Consider the following 23,123-nt stretch of genomic DNA (forward strand, 5'->3'; position numbering starts at 1 on the left):
GCCTTCGTGTGATGATTGTGAAGAATCAGAAATTTGCTGCACTAGAGCAGATTTTAACTCCTGGAATGATCACATCAGTTTGTCTTAAAATCTTGGTGAGTCCTTCTTCCCTAAAATTACTACTATTTACTTTTTCTGACAGTAATTTATATAGCAAAAAGCCTCAAATTAATTTTTTTTCTGTTTCTTCATAGTTAAGATGGCGTTTGAGAATCTAGTAAAGGTTCTTTGGAGAGGCAATCCTAGGATTCTTGATTCAGATAGTTCCTTGACTGTTCTAGTTCTGTTTGTTTTTTGAGACAGGGTTTCTCTGTGCAGCTTTGGAATCTGTCCTGGAACTCACTCTGTAAACCAGGCTGGCATTGAACTCAACAGAGATCCACCTGCCTCTGCCTCCCAAGTGTTGGGATTAAAGGGGTACACCACCACCACCTGGCACCCGAGTTCTTAGTAGTAGTTAGTAGCTAACTCATGGTTCAGAGCTAGACACATTCTAAACTTATAGAGAAATAATTAGATTTAAGTAGCTCAATATTGATGGATTAGTGTTTGGGGAACTTGCTGGATTTTATTTATTTAGAGATGATTTGATTGAGACATGCTTGCTCATACTCCTAGATATTTGAGATGCTGAGGCAGGAAGATCACTTAAGTCCAACAGTTGGAAGCTAGCCAGAGCAGCATATTGAGACCCTATCTTAAAATAACTAGGAGCTCAGAGATGCCTTGGTGATTAAGAGCAATTTCGGCTCTTGCAAAGGACTAAAGTTTGATTTCCAGGTGGCCCACAACTGCCTGTAACTCCAGCATGCAGGGATCTGATGCTTCTGGCCTCCATGGACACCAGAACACATGCACATAACTCATACACAGACGCATAATTTAAAATGAGATAAATCTTTAAGGATAAATAAAAGATAGTTTGAAAATCTGACTTAAATGTTCAGAAAGCTAATGGAGAATTTTTTGTTAATTTGATTTTTTTCAAGACAGAGTTTTTTGGTGTGGCGGGGGCTGTCTTGGAACTCTCTGTGTAGACCAGTCTAGCTTTGAACTTAGAGACTCTCCTACCTCTGCCTCCTGAGTGCTGGGATTAAAGGTGTGAACCACCACTGCTAGCCTTGACAATTGTAATTTAAAAAAAAAAAAAATCTTGCCGGGCAGTGGTGACACACATCTTTAATCCTAGAACTCAGAGGCAGAGGCGGGTGGTGAGAGGTTGAGAACAGCCTGGTGTACAAAATGAGTTCCAGGATAGTCAGGTCTACGCAAAGAAACCCTGTCTCAAAAAAACAACAACAAAAATTCTTTTATATGTATGTTTGTGTGTGCACATGTCTGTGGGTACCTGCAGAGGCCAGAAGAGGGGCCAGATCTCCTGGAGCTGGAGTCTCCAGGACTTGTGACTTACTTGGCATGGGTGCTGGGAACCACTCCTCAGAGCAGCATGTGCTCTTAACCGCTGAGTTGTCTTTTTAGCCCAGTGGAGAGTTCTTTTTATGTTCAGAAGAACAAAGAGGCTAAATTGTGTACAGATGACCTAATATGTTAGATGCTTGCTATATATTAGGAATCAGCTGTATGTAAACAGTTGTAGCATAAATCAGTCTTCTGTACTCATCCCCAGTGCCACAGCTGAAAAGGGGAAGCGTAGATTCTTCTAGACATTGTCAGCTTAGATTCATGATTACAGAGGGAATATGGGGAGTAGGGATTGGCTTTCCTCCAGAGGTAAAGGGATCTACTAACTCAAATGATCTGGCTTGGTGGAAAAGTGCCTTAACCCCCCTGAGCCATCTTGTGAGAGCCCAGTTTTATTTGAAAATAATGTGTTCCAATGGTCTGCCTGTCTGCCTGCCTGTCCTCCCTCCCTCCTTCCCGATACAGTTTTCCAAGTGTTACTTAATATTGCAGTGCAGTTGTGTGATGGAGCACTTGCCTCTACAAGAAACCTTGACCAGAATACCTCTTAAAGGAAAAGAAAAGTTTGGCAAGTGCCACCACAAAGCAGAATGGGAAACAGTGCCAGACATGATGTTCTGTACTTGGACGGCAAATTGCTCAGTAAATGGAGAGACTGTGTTCCAGCCTTGACTTTTGTTTCACAGTTAGATTAGTATGTTTCCTTTGTTTAGTTGAAATCAAATGTAAGGTGACATAATTTGGGTATGCTTTTCCCTTTGTGCTTCTCATCTAGTTTGACACAGCAAGTTATAGGCAGGTTATACTTGAGGAATTCTGCTTAGGGATGTGAGTCTTATTGTTTTCAGTTTTCTTTCTCTGGTTAGCAATTGGTCTGACTTTTTCTGAATTAAGTACCTCATAGGTATTGAACTTTAGTGTTTATAAGATAATCCAATGTCTGTTGTTTCTTTTGAACTACTTACACTAATAACCAGTAGAAGAATATAGTAGGAGAGATTGAAAGTCTTTGTTGTTGTTTTTTGTTTTTGTTTTTTCGAGACAGGGTTTCTCTGTGTAGCTTTGCGCCTTTCCTGGAACTCACTTGGTAGCCCAGGCTGGTCTCGAACTCACAGAGATCCGCCTGGCTCTGCCTCCCAGGTGCTGGGATTAAAGGCATGCGGCACCACCACCTGGGTAAAGAACTTTTTTCTTTTTAAGATTTATTTTTATTTATTAAATATGCAGTGTCCTGTCTGCATGTGTCCTTGCAGGCCAGAAGAGGGCACCAAATCTCATTACAGGTGGTTGTGAGCCACCATGTGGTTGCTGGGAATTGAACTCAGGACCTCTGGAAGAGCAGTCAGTGCTCTTAACCACTGAGCCACCTCTCCAGCCCCCAAAAGTCTTTAACAGAAGTTTAGATACGATTTATAAGGCGGAGTTGTCATTGTTAGGCTTCTCTGATGTGTGTGCACATGTGTGTGCTGGTCTCTGCATTCCAGAGGCCAAAGGTGGGGGTTGGGTATCTCCTTCTTTCACTTTCTGCCTTATTATTTTGAATCATCTTGGGACTAGGCTGGTAGCCAGAAAACCCTATTGATTCTCCTGTCCACCCCGGTGTGAGGTTACAGGCATATGTGGCCATACCAGTCTTTTTTTACAGGAGAGCTAGGGATTTGATCTCAGGTCATCATGCTTGCACAGTAATCACTCTTAACCAGTTGAGCCATCTCCCCAACACTGTGTCTCATGTTGCTCAGACTGACCCACTAATCATCCTGCCTCTTGAGTGCTGGATTACAGGTATGTGCCGCAAGGCCCAACTATAGGCTGGACCTTTGAAAGCTTACAGAGAAGTGACCGGTAAACACTTGATCAGGATTAGTATAGTTTGAATTGACTTTAGCAAGAGAGAGGACAGTATCTATCCTAAGGCTATAGGTCTGGGTTGGGTATATTGATGGCAGCATGTACTTTCCCAGGCTTTTGCACTGACAGCAGTGAAGGCAGGATGGCGCCCAGGCAGAAGTGAGCGTGGGCTCTGCAGCGCACTTCAGTGAGTTGCATCCCCTTAATTGCCCTGTGTCTGCTTCCACATATAAAATAGAAGCCCATAGTAGTCACTATCGGTAGGGTTGTTACAGAGCTCGTGAGTTAGTTTTAGTAAAGATTTTAAAACGATACCTACTATTAATGAGCATCAACAGATCTTCTTTTAGTCTCTTGTAATACATGCACACATGTACATTTCTCTACAGGAAAGCCAGTTAATATTTGAATTTGAGTGTGTATGTTTAAAGATAACATCTTGTTTTGTTGTGTAGACCTACCCTAAACTCTTCTGCTTTGGTCTCCTAAGTGCTGTGTTATAAGGTAGCCTGCACCACCTGAATTTCAGTTTGTGTTATTATGTAGACTATTCTAGAAAAATTGAGTCATACCATTTCTCAGCTACCAAACTAACATAATAGCAGAACTGTTGGAAAGATGTATATTAAACCATTTTAGGTGTGGGAATTTTATTTAATCGTGGGAGAGTAGAAGGGTCTCTCCCAAATCTGGGTGTTGGAACATTCTTAAAGTTTCTGAGCTGAAATATTAAGGATAACTAACAGTTGGCTAGAGTTGGGTGTGCTGTGAACAGTTTGCAGCACAGAAATGCAAGGAAACGTAATCTAGGGACATACCATCACAGTTCCTGTATATTGGAGTGTCCATCTAAATGTACTACAGTTTTGGTGGTCTAGGGCTAGGTAATGAAACACTTAGAGTATTTTCAAATTGTGTTTTCAACTTAAAAAAAAAAAAAAAAAGAAACATTTACTTTCTTTGGCTAGGTGGGGGCACTTTGCAATTGAGATATTTGTGGTATTTATTCTAAATTTTTGTTTGTTCTTTTTTAAAGTATGTGTATGTGTGGGGGAAGGAGGTTGTGCACAAACCAGAAAAGGGTATAGAATCCCCCTGAAGCTGCCCAGTGTGGGTTCTGGGAATCAGTCTCAGTCATCTGGAGGAGCAGTGTAACTGCTGAGCTTTCTCTCTGGCCCTGGGATACCATTGGTTTTTTATGACAGGGTCTCACTATGTAGCCTGACTGGCCTGGAACTCACAGAGATCTACCCACCTCTCCCTACTGAGTCCTGGATTTAAAGGGACTAAAGACATATACCACCATATTGGGCCTCTGTGGTATTGTATTTTGAAGTCATTATTTATGGGTCAATCAGGGATTTCTTGTAATAAAATGTTATGGGTTTCCCCCTCTCATTTAAATAGATCTTAGTAATATTTATGGCTCCTTATGTTTATGGGTGTTTTTGCCTGTATGTATGTCTGTGTATCACATGTGTACCTGGTACCTACTGTAGTCAGAAGAGGGCATCAGATGCCTGTAACTGGAGTTATAGGTGGTTATGAGCTGCAATCATGTGAGTCCTCTGGAAGAACAGCAAGTGCTCTTAACCACAAAGCCATCTCTCTAGCCCCTATATTTTAAGAATATTTATTACCATACCGATGCCTAACAGGTTCTTATTCTGTTTATGGATTTGAAGCTAGCTTTGAAGTCATTAAATACATAAAACTTCACTGATAAAATTTGCCCTTGGATTTAAAGAACGAGTCAGCCCATAGACAAATACATGTATTTTTTTTTTCCCCAAATAGTCCTGAATTTTAAACTAGGAGCTTTAGTGTGAAAGCCGAGTTCTTCAATAGAACTTACCAGTTAGTTAAAGAGATGTCCAAGACATAAACAAGAGAAATGCATGTGACACTATGGTGTACCGACATAATTTAGCAATTTGATAGATGTCATTTAAAAGAATGACCAACTGTGTAGACTTCAAGGTCAAAAGGAAAAGCATTGCCATATTCATACTCGGTCATCGCACATTCTTCGGTCCTGACGTATCCAAGCTGCTGTCCCCAGTTTTAGCAAGGATACTTCAACTACCATAACAAAAGCTCAAATAGGTAGGTGCTCACTGACATCAAGAAGAAGTGATTCCAAAGTCCAGGCAGGCTCCCTCCCTCCCTTCCTTTCTTTAAGAAATATCTTTGGCGCACGCCTTTAATCCCAGCACTCGGGAGGCAGAGCCAGGCGGATCTCTGTGAGTTCGAGGCCAGCCTGGACTACCAAGTGAGTTCCAGGAAAGGCGCAAAGCTACACAGAGAAACCCTGTCTCGAAAAACCAAAAAAAAAAAAAAAAAAAAAAAAAAAAAAAGAAATATCTTTCATTGTTCATGTTTTTTATACAGAAAATAATAGGTTGGCTTGCTGTTTATTTGTTAGAGGTGTTTCATGTTTTACCTTATCAAATAATGCATCTTTTTAACTTCCCCAAAAAACTATCACATAGTTTTGGAGATATGCTGAAACAATGTATAGAATACCATACTGTGTGCAAATTATTTACATAGATGTGAAATATAAACTCAAGGTTACAAAATGTATCTGGATGAGTTGGGGAGAGAGAAAGTGGACTTAGAGAGAAGTAGCCCTACAAACTTTTCTTTTTCAGTTTTAGTGCTTTCTGCTTTTAGCATTGTTGAAAGGTGTGTTTTCTTTCCCCACTCAGTTTTATTTCTTACCCTCATTTCAGAGGCAGTTTCTCCATGAGAACTCTGTCTCCTTCTCTTCACCAGAAAATGCAGCTGCACACATTTTTGTTGTTGTTCAGAGACAATGGATCACATGCTGTGTCATCTAAATCTGACCAAGAGGCAGTTTAATTCCTCAGTTGTCTGGGTACATGACACTGTGTAGCATTATGATCAGATGCACATTTTGTGCAGTACATTTGGGATTTAAAAATATATTTTATAGCCGGGCGGTGGTGACGCACGCCTTTAATCCCAGCACTCGGGAGGCAGAGCCAGGCGGATCTCTGTGAGTTCGAGGCCAGCCTGGGCTACCAAGTGAGTTCCAGGAAAGGCGCAAAGCTACACAGAGAAACCCTGTCTCGAAAAACCAAAAAAAAAAAAAAAATCTATTTTATTTATTCTATGTGATGTGTGTACCTGAGTGTATCTATTGTACCACATGCATTCAGGAGCCTGCGAAGATCACAAGAGGACACTGGGGTCCCTGGAACTGAAGTTACAGGCGGTTGTGAGATGCCGTGTGGGTGTAGTGATCCAAACCCAGTCTCCTGCAAGAGCTGTAAATTCTCTTAACAGCTGTGCCCTCTCTCCAGCACTGCATTGGGATTTTAAATCTGTCTAATCCCAGAATTGGGTGTTGTGGAATGGGCACTATGTAATGGAGAACCTTAAAGAATGTGATGTAAATCTGTAGGAAAAGTTGGGATATCTTTTGGTCCCTTTCTTAGTCAGTGTTCTATTGCTGTGAAGAGACACCATGACCAAGGCAACTCTTAGAAGAGAAATCATTTAATTGGGGGCTTGCTTACAGTTTCAGAGGTTCTTTATCATCATGGTAGGGAGCCTGGCTGCATGAAGGCAGGGTACTGGAGAAGTAGTTGAGAGCTATGTCATGATCCGCAAAGAGGGAGCAGCTGGCTTGAATTTACAGAGATCCTCCTGCCTCTGCCTCCCAACTGCTGGGATTAAAGACAAAGTGTGTGCCACCATACCCAGCCATAATTATCTTGATAATAGATGGATTTTTTTTACTTGATACAAATTCTGAAAGAGGACAGTAAATTCTGAGTTGAATATGAATGACTATAACTACATTTTTATATAGCTGTTTTCATTTTATATTGTATTTGTTGCTTTATCTTCTTATGTTACTGAAATGGTGTTAACAAGTAAAAACTCAACCTTTTTTTCTAATTTCCTAGGTTGTCTTTTTTTTTTTTTTAAAGACTTGTATGTATAAATATTTGCCATCATGGGGTGGGTGGGTGGGTGTGTGTGTGTGTGTGTGTGCCTGCAGCTGTAGCTACAGGTGGTTGTGAGCCACCATGTGGGTTCTAGGAACTGAACCTGATCTGCAGAAACAGCAAGTGCTCTTAACCACTGAGCTGTCTCTCCAGCCTCTTGTTAAAAAATTCTTTTCTGTCTGAGAATGTTGGCACCGGGCAGAGCTGTTAAGACATTAATAACAAAATACTGAGAGTCCTGAATTTAAATTGTTTGAAATTGCTTAAATCCCAGAGATCAGAAGGATTCTGTTAAGTGATGTGATTGGCAGAGCCCAGAATGCAGTGGATGAAACAAACAATAAGGAAGTGAGCGTTGCGTTATGAGGAAGGGGGGTGGGGGGGTGGGGACAGCTATTGGGGCACTCTTCTGAGAAGTCCTGTGGTCATGGCTGCCGTCGGGTGGTGAGGGAGAGGTGTGCTTAGTAGAATCTCTTTTATAATTTCAAAACAGAAAAATCATCTATTAATTGATGAATTAATTCATGTTATAGAAGAAGCTTTGTGATAGAATAGGCTAGTCTAATCGTGTAAGAGGTGACTTTTGTTTTGGCCTTGAGTTTTCTGTTAAGTCCATAAATTGACCCTGTGTGTGTGTGTGTGTCCATGCACGCTCATGTGAAAAAGATGTATAACTACTAAAACTAAAAATAATCTAGCATAGCATTTTCCTCAAGACCTTTGAGCTTAAGTTTAAACTATAAAAATAAATACATTAAAGAAAATCCAGAAAGACTAACAAAGGCCATTACCAAGTCTGTAGTATAAACAACTTTTAAAATATACTTCCCCCCAGTTTTTACAAGTTCTTTTGTTTATTTCAGTTATTGTTTTATACAGTCGATTTTAGTGGCTACTGAATAGTAGACTGAATAGGTAACTTGGCAATTTCTCTATTGCAGGATATGTAAGTAGTTTTCCAATCTTTAATGATTCTTTGGATATTTGTGGGGGTGGAGGAGGAAGAGGGAAGGTTGTAGAGGGGTTATAATTGTATATAATATAATTTTGTATATTTTTGGACAGAAATAAATGTTTTTTAAATTACTAATATCTTTGTTTGCTACATACCATGGGCTGTGCCACATAATATTTAACATCAGATTTTGTTTTGTTTTCATTTCCTTGATTGCTAATGAAGTCTAATATTGTCGCACATTTTTGCTATTGACACTTATTTTATCTGCTGTGGCAGACTTAGTGCTTGGATGGGGAGTGCTTGTGACTGCTCTAAAATGATAGTTTAAAACAGTTCTGCGTTTCTCCTTGAAAATACCACGACGACGACGACGACGACGACTGCCAGTCTTGCTAAGAAAATGCTACTCTGCAGTGTCACCCCTGCTTTCTCAGCTCTGCTTGCTGTACTTCCTGGAATGCTAGAGCACACTGGCTGCTGTTTGTACTCCACTCCAAGATCATGTCCACGTGGTACTATGCCAGCATTGTAACAGGTTGGAGGGACACACATGCCACAATAGAATGTGAATACCGGACATCATGTTTAACAACCAAAAAGGACCTAATAAAGGAATTTTTATAAATGTACTTTAAAAGAAAACCATATTTGCCCCATCTAAATTAGTTTCTGAGAATATTTAGTCAAGAGATTGTGATTTTTTTGAGTGCCTGTCACATTAATGCACGTGTGTTACCTGTAGCAAAGAGGCCCAGCGCAGCCCAGGGAGTTCCTTATCTGCTGACGACCTCCACTCAGGTAAAGGCTGATGAGGACTTCGCTGTAGGAAAGGTTTTCAGGGAGAGCCAGAGTGAAACAAAGTGAGTGTATTCTCAGATGTAGGAAGTCACAGCTTGTACCCCCTAAGTTTGGTAACAAGTTCATTAAATATTAAGACAGAGATGTGGGGTGAGGAGGAGGCAGTAAACAACCCCAGAACATAATAGGCTTCTTAAGAGAGTCACTTTTAGGTGTCTTTACAATGCCTGTTCATGTGATCGTGTGGCTCAAATGCTGTAATTTACCACAAGGTTTAAAGATTAATCAAAGCTTAGACTTGAAGTTTAAATAGTAAGTAGAAATGTATGGGCCAGTTTACAATTTTTCTTTCAGAATTTCCTTTGTAAATTAAATTGTAAGTTGATTTTTTTTTGTTTTTTGTTTTTGTTTTTGTTTTTGTTTTTTTTGAGACAGGGTTTCTCTGTAGTTTTGCGCCTTTCCTGGAACTCACTTTGTAGACCAGGCTGGCCTCGAACTCACAGAGATCCTCCTGCCTCTGCCTCCCGAGTGCTGGGATTAAAGGCGTGCGCCACCACCGCCCGGCGTAAGTTGATTTTTATCTTGTTATGGTTTTAAGAATGAGAGAGGATTGCTGATATGAAAGTTGAGGCTACAAACACATGGGGATGTGGCTTACCTGATGGAGTACTTGCCTCGCTTGCCCAAAGCTCTGGGCTCCTTCCCCAGCACCTCAGAAACCAGGCGTTATAGCAGGAGTGGGCCTGGAATTGCAGCACTCAGAGGGTTGACGCCGCATGGGTTCTGGCCTTGAGTGAGCAGAGTTCACTTAGTGTATTAGCACCCTTGTTTGAGATGTTTTTAGGAAAACTTCCTATTATCTCTATACAAGTTTGGCTTGTATCAGCTGTATTGAAGGTTTTTGACTCTGAGTCAGCAGGAAAGACAAACTAGATACCAGAGTGAGGGGATTGGTACCCATAGGTGATGTTTATATACTGTTACCATCGTATATAGTGGTTCGAGTTTTGGTTCTGTGTTTGCGTGCATGGGTGTTCACTCTGTTTTTGCATATTAGCCAGAATGCTTAGCCTGAGTCCTTTTCCTCATCTATAAAATAAGGTTCGAAGTTGTCTCAACTTTAATTGATTGGTACCTGACATATAGCATGCAGGGTGTTAAGTATAATGTCTGGCCCTGAACAAATTGGCTGAGGTTATCACTGAAGAATTTAGTAGTGACTCCCAGGATCCAAATAGACAAGTTCCGTATTCTTGAAGTAGCCTGTGACTGCTCTAAGCAGAGCGAAGCTCTGCAGGGACCTTCTCCCCATTTCAGTTAGTGGACCCTGAACCACTCGAATAGGTGTAGACTTTTAAGTATATATAAAAAACAAAACAAACATCATTTGAGAAACTAGAAGTGCAAGAGGATAGTTGAGAAGCAGCTTCATGATTAATATAGTGGCAGTTCAGACTTCCTGAGCATGTCAATGATGGGGCATGCTGAGGGTGAGAGGATTCAGAATGCAGTTAAAATACTAGATTTTTGGTGTTTTTAAAGAAACAGCAAATGTTTACTGAACTTAACTTCGCCAATAGTAAATTTAGGGAATAAGAAATGTTACTTTGTTGAACTTGCAGAAGAAAAAAAGTGGTGGTTCCCAGGTACTGTAGCAGGAGAAGGGACAGGAATATTAGTCAGAGGGTGCAGAGTTGTAGTTACACAGGAGTAAGCTCTTGTTCTCTCGTACAGCACTGTGACTGTAGTTAATAAAAATATAAACGGCTAAAACTGCTAAATAAAATAAAAACTGCTAAACAGTAGTAAGTGTTAAATATGTTCTTACCATGGAGAAATAAATACGTGAGGTGATTTGTTTTCTTTATGTTGACACACACACACACACACACACACACACACACACTGTGTGTGTGTGTGTGTGTGTGTGTGTGTATTTTGTGTCAGGGTTTTATTACATAGTCCTGGCTGTCTTAGTTTGGGTTTCTATTGCTGTGAAGAGACACAGTGACCACAGCAATTCGTTTAAAAGAAAACATTTCATTGTGGTGGCTGGTTTACAGTTCAGAGTTCCGTTCATTCATCATCATGGTGGGACATGGCGGTAGAGAGGTAACTGAGAGAGAGTTCCACATTTTGTTCAGGCAACAGGAAGTGGTCTGAAATACTGGGCGTGGCTTAAGTTTATATGAGACCTCAAAGCCCACCTCTACAGTGACATACTTCTTCAGCAAGGCCATACCTACTCCAAGAAAGCCACGCCTCCTAATAGGGCCACTCCCTATGACCTTATGGGATCCGATTTCATTCCAACTACCACAGTGACTAACCTATAACTTGCTATGTAGACCAAGCTGGCCTTGAACCTGGAGTTGTCGTCCTGCCCTGCCTCCTGAATGGTGAGATTACAGGAATGCACCACATTCAGCTAATTAGCCTGTTTTCATCATTCACAGTGTATACATGTGCAGTTTGTGTAATTATTCTGTGTCAATTAAAAATAATTTGAAAGGAAATGTTTTTTTCTTAGTATGATATATAAAAACAAAACTAGTTTACTTTTAAAAAATATTATGTGTATAACACGTTCCTAGTATCCACAGAAGTTAGAAGAGGGCATTGGACCCTCTATAACTGGAGTTGTGGATGATTGTGAGCTGCTGTGTGAGTGCTGGGAATTGAACCCAGGGCCCTCTGAGAGAGCAACAAGTGCTCTTATACTGAGCCATTTCTCTAGTCCTAGTAATGATTTGTTTTTTATGGTAAATATTTAAGATTTGGAGATTTACTTGGAATTCTTTAAACATTGTTTCAAATTTCAGTATTTTAAAGATTGAGTACTATGTATGATTATTACAGTAAAAAAAATACTTAGGATAAATTATAAAGTCATGACATAGTCTGTTCATAGTTTAGTTATGGATGAGAACAGTTGTATAATACTTGCCCCTGTATGCCTGTGGAGGTCCAAAGGCAACTTACAGGTATTGGTTCTCTTCTTCTTCCTGCTGGGTTCTCAGAGTTGAACTTAGGTTGTCAGGCTTGGAGGAAGTACTCTATCTAGCAGGCCATCTCACCAGCCCCATTATGTTTAGTAAGAGCTACTACTGGTTATTGTGGACTGGAAACTTCGCTATTGAAGCTATATTGTTTTTTATTATCACTAATACATGTGATGCTGTCAAGTTATGTTTTATTTACTGTTTATTTGTTTCACATATGAAGCAACTACTTCTTTGTATGCATTATAACTGTCAAAATGGTATTGTATTTAAGTATACGATATTATATGGGGAGCTGGGCATGGTGGTGCACACCTTAATCCCCGTACACAGGAGGCAGAGGCAGGAGTTCCAGGACAGTCAGGACTACAAAGAGAGACCCTGTCTCAGAAAAAAATAAAAGAAAATCCTAAATATATATATTTATTGTTTGTTTGTATGGCATAGTCAATTGCAAATTTTTCTTAATTTGGATGTGTATATGTAAATGTTCATTTGCTTTTTCCAGAGTTTAAGATTTATATTAATGGATAACTTCTTTTTTTGCAGAACTACACGAGTAAATGGGTCCAGTAATTGGAATGACTCCAGATAAGAGAGCTGAGACCCCAGGAGCCGAGAAGGTTGCAGGACTAAGTCAGATTTACAGAATGGGAAGCTTGCCTGAAGTCGGGGATGCTGCGAGGCCAAAGGCCACCCTAGTGGGCAGTGACTCGGCGGATGACGAACTGACAAACTTGAACTGGCTTCACGAAAGTAGTAATCTTCTGACCAACTTCAGGCTTGGAAGTGAAGGTCTCCCAATGGTTAGCCCATTGTATGACATAGAGGGGGATGATCTGCCAGCCTTTGCACCGTCCTGCTACCAGAACCCAGAAAAAAAGTCAGCAACTTCAAAGCCCCCATACTCCTTTAGTCTTCTCATTTATATGGCTATTGAACACTCTCCAAATAAATGTTTGCCTGTCAAAGAAATTTATAGCTGGATTCTGGACCGCTTCCCATACTTTGCCACTGCACCCACAGGCTGGAAGAATTCTGTTCGGCATAACCTGTCCCTGAATAAGTGTTTTCAGAAAGTGGAAAGGAGCCATGGCAAGGTCAGTATTTATCAACATTGCTCTGTGTGGTGGGGGAAGTAATACAGGCCCTTACGATATGGGGAAACCAAGGAAGCGAAGCCAAGTCAGATTAGTTTGAGACTCATTATATTTATCACTTGCTTTCATTTCTGATGCTTTAAAATTTTTTAGTGTTGAGAAATTTTTACTAGAATTACATTCAGTCTGCCTTTGGCATCCGCGTGATTCTTACCAGTGCTCCTTCCCACCCCATTATCCACCATCTGCCCTGACCAGGAGTTGAAACTGTGCTGTGTTCGGCAAGCACTCCACTGTGCTGTATATCTAGACCACCAGGTTGTTTGTTTCTCCTTTTGAGGGTGTGTGTGTCTCAGTGTAAAAGGATTTTATGTAATTTAAAAGTGTGTATGTGTGTCATGGGTTTGTGCCTGAGTACAGTGTCTTCAGAAGTCACAATAGGACATCGGGGTCTCCAGAGCTAGAATGAAAGGCATTGCCTTTGAACTGCCTGATGGGGTGCTAGGAACTGAACTTGGGTTCTCTGGAAGGGGCCATGCATGCTTTTAACCTTGGTTCCATCTCTCTAGTCCCACGGAGTGGATCCCCCTAATTTATACAACTATATCAGTATATATCCTATTTATTCAGTATAAAAATCTACCTCGTAATGAAACTGTAGCTCATTTACATTGAAGAATATGACAGGAATTATTTTTAGTTTGCTTTTTCTCTGTTCTATTTTTTTAAATTTGCTTTTTAAATGTGCTTTAAAAAATAAGTTTTCTCCCAGCACTTGGGAGGCAGAGGCAGGTAGATCTCTGAGTTCCAGGCCAGCCTGGTCTACAAAGCGAGTTTCAGGACAGACTCCAAAGCTACACAGAGAAACCCTGTCTAAAATAATAATAATAATAATAGTAATAATAAGTTTTCTGTAGCTATAAAAGTTATATAAAGGCAATAGTCTGAGTGAGAAATGTAGGCAGGCAGAGTGGAAAGGTACAATGAATGTGAAGGCTAGTGAATGTCATAATCAGTTACTTAGGCTTCAGTTCTGAGGTTTTCCTTTATTTCATTTGTGATATGTTGTTTTCCTAAACATGTCTCCATTCCCTGTCAAAGGAGGATCACACTTAGTACTGCACATGGACATAGTTTCAATAAAGATGCAGGTTTGAACAGTCTAACACCTGCCTCATGACTGCTGACCTGGTTAGACATTGTGTTGTAAGGTAAGACTAGCTTGAGAAATTCATTTTCCTTGATTTACAGAATATGTAATACCATGTTCAGACTTGCCTGGATTCGTTTTCTTTACCATTAGCTTTTTAAACCTGTTTTAAAAACTGTTTTCACTGTGGTCTTTTTAGTTTCGTGTTTTCTTGGGTAATCTCATCCATTCCCAGGGCTTCACTTAGCATCTGGTTGCTCATGACTCGAGTTTGTCTCCTAAAGCCAGACTTAATTTGCAGCCAATTGTTTAATCTAGAGTTACATTGGCGTTTATATAAGTTGAACTTTATGCCTCCCTCTTCTAGGATCCAAGATTCTAAGCTTGATGGTTTTCTTTATGATGACTAGTTACTTGGATATAAAATTTGAAAGAAGTTTATACATTATCCTGCTGAAGTCTCTTACTTCATAACCAGGAAAATGAGACCCAGCTAGGTAAAGTCATTTGACCATTGCCTGCAAAAATCAAGTTAGAATCTAGGAAATAAATTACCTATAAATTCTCAAGGATCCTAGTTTAGATCTTCATTTCTTATCAATTGAAATGCACGTGTGTGTGTGTGTGTGTGTGTGTGTGTGTGTGTGTATGGTAATAATAGCTTTAGAAATTTATTTTTCATTGATTTGCATAATACATAATACGATGTTCATAATTGCCTGGATTCTTTTTCTTTACCATTACCTTTGGGTGGGGGGAAGGGGGCAGCCAGTGTTTCGAGACAGGCTTTCTCCGTGTAGCCCTGGCTATCCTAGATCTCACTCTGTAGACCAGGCTGGCCTTGAACTAAGAGATCCGCCTGCCTTTGCCTCCCGAGTGCTGGGATTAAAGGCGTGCACCACCATCTGGCAACCATTAACTTTTTAAACCTTTTTTTTTTTAACTTTTTTTCATTGTTGTCTTATTAGTTTAGTGTTTTGGGTCATCTCTTATATTTATATATGTGTATATAATACACACACACACACACACACTCACACACATAGAGAGGAGTCGGTGTGGGTAATGTGAATCAGGTGTTCCAAGAGCCAGAAATGTACTTCATGAAGTTAGCTCACAGTAGCCTCATGTCACTTCAGGTGGTTGTGAATTCTAAATTGTAAAACAGTGAGTTACGGACATTAAAGAACTCCCAGGGCTGGAGAGATTGCTGAGCCATTGAGAACATGTGTGCTCTTCTAGAGGAGCAGAGTTTGGTTCCCAGCACGCAGGTCAGGCAGCTCACACCCACCAGTAACTCCAGCTCCAGGAGATCTGATGCGCTCTTCTAGCCTGTGCAAGCACACACAGGTAGCATAGCCACCACACATATACAAATAAATAAATAGTCAATCTTTAAATAAAAAACATTCCTTAGAATAGTTTTTAGGGTTCTCTCAATCTGATCTCTGTTTTTGATGCTGTTTAAAAAATTACTCCATGAACTACCGCTCCCCACCCCACCCCCACACCACACTAGCTATTCCGGTGTGTGGTCTTTATCCTATCCCATCTAGAGTGCATTTTCCTAGTCTCTGTGGAGAAACCACTTCCTCGGAGCTCAGTTTGGAAGCTCCCCCATAGGCACTTGCTGCTTGGTATATCTGTTCCGGGCTCCTGTAACCTTTCCTTTATTGTTTCTATAGTTAGATATTGAAGGGACCGGTAATCGGCCCAGGACCAAGTTCTCAGCAGCGCAAAGGGGATTTATTTGCCCCAGAGGGACAAAGGGCAGGGGATAAGAGACAGACAGGAGATAGAGGATAAGGGAGAAGAAAGGAAGGGAATAAGGGAGAGGGGGCAGGGGTACTTGTCCTGGAGGGACAAAGGACAGCCTTTGGATAGAGAGGAGACAGACGTGGCACATAGGCAAATGGCAGTTTATAAAGGTACAAGGGGAACCCGTGTTAGGATGAGCTGTTTAATTTTGATTGGACAGGTTAATTAGGGCAGCCAAAAGGGCTTTTGATTGTTGGACTTCAGTACTCTGATAGATGGGCCTTGGTAGTCAGTCTCAGGAGGAGGAAGCGGTGGCCAGCTTTAGGGATGTCATCTAATGGTTTTAGCAGGCAGAGGGAATGGAGGAAGGGCAAGGCCTGCTAGAGCCATGTTTGCCATGCTCGGGCTGGCTAGAGTGCCTTCGCATATTATAGCTATGTACAAGTTTTTATATCCCACCAGGGTGGGTATAGACTCTCTTACGGAGTTATCTCCTGCTTATCCCTTGCCTCATAGTGATTGGTAACAGGGGCCATGATTCAACCAACCTTTCGGCCGTAGGTGAATGGTTCAAAAGGTAGGCAAAGATCCTCAGGCTCTTGTTCCCTGAAGTTAGAGAAGGGAGAAGAGATTAAGGTGTGTGTGGAGGGGTGGAGGGATTATTCTGCAACCTTTTAAAAAGTTCAGTAGTTCCCATTTTAATGCATAATTTATTTTACCTTATTTAATGGTTCTTATACATCTGAGTTTAGGTTTTTCCAAAAACACTAATACAGTGAAAGTTCTTTTATTTACATTTTTTACTTGTTTGGTTTTTATACAGTGAGCTCACTCACCCTCCTCCCCTCTCTTCCTCCTTCCTTCTCTCCCTTCCTTCCTAGAGATAGGGTTTCATGTAGCCCAGCTGGGCTCAAACTCACTGTGTTTATTGAGGGGATTCCAGTTGCAGAGGTTGAATCCATAACCATCATGGTAGGGGATGACAGTGGACAGGCAGGTATGGTGCTGAAGTAGTAGCTGAGCACCTTAAGACACAAGCATGAGGCAGAGAGAAGGAACTGAGAATGGTGTGGACTTTTGAAACCTCAGAACCCACCCCAGAGACACACTTCCTCCAAGGCCACATCTCCTAATCCTTCCCAAACAGTTTCACTACTGGGGACCATGTATTTAAAGATACCAGCTTGTGGGGGCTGTTTTCATTCAAATCACCACAATGGTCTGGACGTTATTAAAGATTTCCTTTTTTTTTTTTTTTTTGAAACAGTGTTTCAAAATTTAAATCATGACAGACCTCAGATTCACTATGTAGACCACAGTGGCCTAGAACTCACAGAGACCTTTCCCTTCTGAGTGTGCCACCGCCACCCAGCCTATTTTGTTTTATGTGAATGTCAATGAATGTATATGTGTGCTCTGTGTACATGTAGGAGTCTGCAGAGGCCAGAAGGCACTGGAGTTAAAGTGGCTGTAAGCCACCATGCAGATGCTGGAAAGTGAACCTAGGTCCTCTGCAAGAGCAGCCAGTGCTCTTAACCTGAGCCAGCTCTCCAGTTCCAGGCCTGATCCTTTGATCTTGATCTGCCTGCCTGTTTCCTTAAATGCTAGTATTTCACACCTGCCTATTGAGCAATTGCAGTGTTCAGAGAAAGGAAGTAAGGAGGCGAGAGCTAGGGAATGGGAAAGGATGTTTCCGTTTCATTTGAGAAAGAGGAATACCTGTCCCTGAAGAATGAGATAGAAATTGCACCACTGAAGCAAAAGTTAGCAAGCTGTCTGTCACAAGTAGGGGTAGGAGAGAAGAAGCTGTGAGTACACACCACCAACGTCCAACTTGGTGAAGCGGTGATTTTTTTTTTTTGGTTTTTTTGAGACAGGGTTTCTCTGTGTAGCTTTGCGCCTTTCCTGGAACTCGCTTTGGAGACCAGGCTGGCCTCGAACTCACAGAGATCCACCTGGCTCTGCCTCCCGAGTGCTGGGATTAAAGGCGTGCGCCACCACCGCCCGGCGAAGCGGTGATTTTTTATTTGAGTTACTTAATAAGAATGTGTGAGGGGTCACTTAGAGGAGCAGAAAGGAGTCAGAGACAGCTCCATCACCAAAGCCCACCCCAGCACAGGTGACAGCTCACAAAGGTGGGAACCTGGAGCCCACTGCACAGCCTGCAGGCAGCTCAGCAGATCCGAGAGTGTCCTTTTCAGGGCAGCTCAGTGGTCTCTGCTGCTTTCATGGACTTGGCTGGTCTCTGCAAGGTCTTTGTAGCTTGTCATGTCTGAGGAGAGTGACTCTCGGAATTATGTTTACTCTGGGAAGGAGGAGCCCAGTGAATCTGTCTTTCAAGGACTTCCTGAAGCTGTTTTGAGGTGTTTACTTTTTTTTTGTCTTGAGCTCCCCTGCAGGATGTAATGTTTCAACCCCAGAGGAAACTGCTTGATGTTGATGAAAACTAGAACACTGTGCTTGATAGTTTGAGACTTAGGAGAGTTCTTACTTTCAGGGGCAGAGGAAAAGCGCTTATGGATTTATTGATTGATTTGCTTGGGGGCAGGTCTTAATGTAGCTCAGGCTAGCTTCCAGTGAAACTTGATAGGCAGCTAAAGATGACCTTGAACTCCTGGTGTCCTGCCACCACCTCAGGTGTTAGAATTGCAGTTTTTCACCCCCATAGCTCGGTGGTTTTGTTTTGTTTAAATGTATGAACCTTTTGAGTCAGTGTCTCAGAGTGTATTTTCCTTTGCATCTGTTGGATTTGGTCCATGAATGGATGATATTTAGAGATGAGGTTTCTCCCCACAGGAGGAAGGCAAGGTCTACCTTCTGTCCGCTTTGTGTTATCCACACCACTTCAGAAAAGCAGGTCTAAAGGCTTAAGGCCTTTTTGTCCAGGTCTGGGGATCAGACTTACGGCCATTGCATATGCATGGCAGGCATCCACCACTGAGTTATGTTCCCAGCCAACATCCAATATTGTTTTTCTGAATTTTTGTGGAACGTAAGTGAACATTATGACTGATTTTTAGTCTATAAATACAGAATTAAATTTTTGCTAGTCTAGTTACAGTTTTAATGTTTTATAATTTGGTGATTCTGCATATATATGAAGGGATTAGACAAGACAACTTTTAAAATGTATAAGGCAAGAACATAACATTTCAGACATAATATTGTATCTTCTCTGAATTTGTTATTTAAACTTTTATTAAGATGAATCTTTGCATTTTAGCTCCTAATATATTCCTTTCTACAAAACCTTCAGTGGTTTTTCTACCAATCTTAAGTTTTAAAATTCATGATAATAAATGAGAGAATGCCTATTTTCTGTTTCCCAGTCTATTTATTATCAGCAAGTTTCATTTTAGAATAGTATTTCTAACATTTTTATCATTTGTGGTTATCAGTAACCAGAGTTTAAGTGAGAGTTAGTTAAAAATTCTTTTTGCAGACTCTGGAATATAGATGAGCAAATACATAGTTTATCTCTTGAACAGACCAGTGGAAGGAAATGCTGCCATGGCAACATAAGCCAGACTGTTATTTGAAACTGTACTGAAACTGCAAGTTCTCAGTTTTTACAGTGTGCTGTTTCAAAGAAATAGCTTTTTCTACTGTGATCAAAAAAAAAAAAAAACTTTTCAGACTTCCTACTATAGAATTTTAAACAAGGTTTAAACCAGTTTGTAGGAGATATCTCTGGAATACCAAAGTAGAACATGGGTAGTTATTGATAGACATGTCTTGGTCAAAGTATGAAAAATTACTTGTGTATATGAAACCTAATTGGAACAAAAGATGTGTGTTGACAGTTTTATTTCCCAATTGTCAAAACATATCATTTTGTCTAAATGACTGAACAAAGATCTAAATTAGTTTTTATCACTTAATCTAAAAATACGTTTGCAAATTTTAACATTTCTTGGAAAAACTTGTCAGTTGCTTGGGTTTTTTGTTATTTTTATTTGTTAGTTTTTGAGACAGGGTGTGCACAGTGTGAGTGTGTGTGTGTGTGTGTGTGTGTGTGTAAGTAAATTATATAGTGCTGGCTGGGACAAAACTCACTATGTAGACCAGGCTAGCCTCGAACTTGAGACAGTCCTCTTGCCTCTGCCTAGCCCTAGTGCTTTCTGTGGTGCCTTGCCACTACATGCAAGAGAGATGTCTCAGCTCATTCCTCCCTATGTGACTGTGTTAAAAGACTTGCTCACTTTTCCTTCCTCTGCATGTCTCATTTGCCAGGGTGTTTAAAACTGTTTTGTTCTCAGTGGATGGGCTTTTCCACAGATAAGAAGCTTTCCCCCAAGTTAGTTTATCCCTTACTGCTTATCACCTAAACTTTTTTTAAAAAATTTACTTTTGTTCTTACTGGTTTGTTGTTGTTGTTCTGGGTTTTTTGAAACAAGGTCTCTCAGTGTAACCTTGACTGTCCTGGAACTCACTCTGTAGACCAGACAGGCCTTGAACTCACAGAGATCCTGCCTCTCTGCCTCCTGAGTGCTGGGATTAAAGGCGTGCGCCACCACTACCCAGCTCTATTGTTGGTATCATTAACCCCCTTCAACTAGCATTCAATAAACACCCCGTGTCAATTTCAAAATAACCAATTAATGTTCATTTATTTTGAACTGTGTCACTTGGATATAAATTACTTTATTTGAATCTCATTGCAACTCACTTGGATCTTTTATTTTATGGGTAAATTGTGAAATGTCCGACTCCACATTGAATGATTTGTCCAGTTTCACATGATCAGGCAGTAAGTAGTAATGAAAAACTTGGGTTTTAAGATTTTTTTTTTTAAATTACATATTATGTGTCTGTGTGTGTGAGTATGTATACCTGTGTGTGAGTATCAACAGAGGTCAAAGAGGGCAGCAGATCCCCCCCCCCAACTGCAGTTATATGTGGTGTGAGCCCTCTGATGGGTGCTGGGAACCAAACTTGGGTCTTCTGAAAGTTCAGTACAGCATACTATTAGCTGCTGAACCATCTCTCCAGCCTTAGATCTTAGTTTTTAAAATTGTGGAACAATATTTTTTCTTCATGCCATTTTATAAAAATGAAACGGATTCAAAGATAAAAGATCTCAATAGTAGACTAATATTGCTGTGACAAAGAATTTAGGAAATGGAAGCAATGTGGAGATAATTGCATTAAGCCTTACATCATGCAAGATTTTATACAAGGAAGGAGTATTGGGAAAGGAAATAAGTAAATTTAATTGTTTTTCAAAGAATTATTAATGTAGTTGTAAAGTATAATTTAAATTTTAAGATTTTTTGGCAATATAAAAAGCATAGGATCAGTGAGATGGCTTAGAAGGTAAAGGTACTTGCTACAAAGTCTGAGGGACCTAACTTTGAGTTCTTAGATCTACTCAATAAAAGGAGAGGACTGATTCCTGCAAGTTTTCCTCCATCCCACACTCATGGCTTGTCTCTCTTTCATAAATAAATAAGTTTAAGCATTATATAAGCCTGGGTATAAATAAGTTTGAACCTCTCTCATCGTGTGGTTAGAACAAGTTTTATGTATTTCGTGGTGACTGCAATCAGTCATGTATAGCAGCAGGCTCACTTCCACTTTGGGGGGCGGGGCGTTGGGGAAGCAGGTGTGGATTTTACAGCAGATCAACATCTAGCAGCAGGCACAGGGGTAGCTGCTGCATCTCCAGCCTTCGCTTCAGCCTTGGCATGTACTCAAAGGTGGGAGGGCTTTCCCCATAAACTTACTCAGAGCAATCTGATAAATTGTGATACATAACAATTCCAGGCTATTGATTCTTGCACACTTTTTTCTAGGTTAATGGAAAAGGTTCCTTATGGTGTGTTGATCCAGAATATAAGCCCAACCTTATGCAGGCCTTGAAGAAGCAACCTTTTTCCTCTCCACAAAGGTAAGGGCCCTCTGTGTGATTTAGATTTATTTTGTGAGATGGAAAAAACAAAATTGTCGGGCCTTGTTTTATTTGTGTGTTTATTTAATTGTATAGAGAAGTATTTACAGCTAACATTAACCTAGGGGATTTTCCTCTTGGTTACTTTCCTTCTTTCTAGAAAATAAAATGTTGTGAGATATTTAATTACACTGTGTAAAGATAGGTCACTGTGATTGATTTAAATAAGAACTAAGTGGCCAGTAACTAGGCAAGAGGTAGGACTTCCAGAGAGAGAGTGCTCTGAGAAGAAGAAAGGGAGAGTCTCCAGCCTGGTACTGCAGAGGAAGGAAAACATGCAGAAGGAGAGGTGAAAGCCACGAAGCCACGTGGCAGCGCGTAGATAAAAATGGGTTAATTTAAGTTATAAGATCTAGTGAGAAACAAGCCTCAGCTAATAAGAAGTCTCCGTGTCATTAATTGGGAGCTGGCTAGTGGGCCGAGAAAGACTCGGTACACATTGTGCCCAATGTGGGGCAACAGGTGTAACAAATATCTAAATGGTTCCATTAAAAATAAAAACTTGGGAATCAGAGACAAAGACCTGATAAATCCAAGGACATGGGAGAGTTGATTGGATGACCTTCTCTCCACAGTTTTCCCCAACCACCAGCTCCAGACACCCACCCCCACCCAGGAAATCTTCTCTTCCTGTCCTCTCTAGCAGACCTCAGTCCTCCAAGAACTTTCTGGCTAATACTGGTCAGTCAGTTGCTGACTCCATCCTTTGATTCAAGGTGGCTTTGTTGGCACAGTGGAATGGCTTTAGGAACAATTCTGCAACAATAAAATGCTGGGGAGTTGAATATAAATTCTCAGAAGTAAAGTCAGTGCAATATATTGTAAGTAAGCTAATAAATTATATGACTTCAGTTGCAAAAAGACTAACTCATTTTAATTGTTTGCATGACTTACATAGCAAATTAAATGCATATTTAAATTTTTAAAATAAGATGATTCACAGTTTGTAATTATAACATTTTTGATACACCATTTAAGATTGTTTCATTGCTATAAAGAGACATCGTGACCAAGGCATCTCTTTTTTTTTTTTTTTTTTTTGAAGGAGGGAGGAGGTCTTAAATACAGGCTTACAGCACAATGGGAGAACCCTGAGGGCAGAAGTTCGCTACCGATGTTTTGCGATCTTGCATCTAAGCTGTTAACGCCCATTA

The 23,123-nt window shown here is 40.6% G+C and overlaps 1 protein-coding gene across 3 annotated transcripts in view; it reads left to right on the forward strand.

Moving 5' to 3' along the window:
* The window catches only part of Foxn2 (forkhead box N2), a 51,973-nt gene that overhangs the window by 11,413 nt on the left and 17,437 nt on the right, over positions 1-23,123 (forward strand). For all 3 annotated transcript variants that reach the window (XM_052746522.1, XM_052746523.1, XM_052746524.1), the window contains exons 2-3: positions 12,561-13,111; positions 21,815-21,909. In XM_052746522.1, the coding sequence (XP_052602482.1) occupies positions 12,575-13,111; positions 21,815-21,909 (632 nt within the window). In that variant the 5' untranslated portion in view covers positions 12,561-12,574. The remainder of the gene's footprint in view (positions 1-12,560; positions 13,112-21,814; positions 21,910-23,123) is intronic.

Source organism: Peromyscus californicus, unplaced genomic scaffold (genome assembly GCF_007827085.1).
Source record: "Peromyscus californicus insignis strain IS unplaced genomic scaffold, ASM782708v3 Scaffold_1__1_contigs__length_55948999, whole genome shotgun sequence".
Lineage (NCBI taxonomy): Eukaryota > Metazoa > Chordata > Mammalia > Rodentia > Cricetidae > Peromyscus > Peromyscus californicus.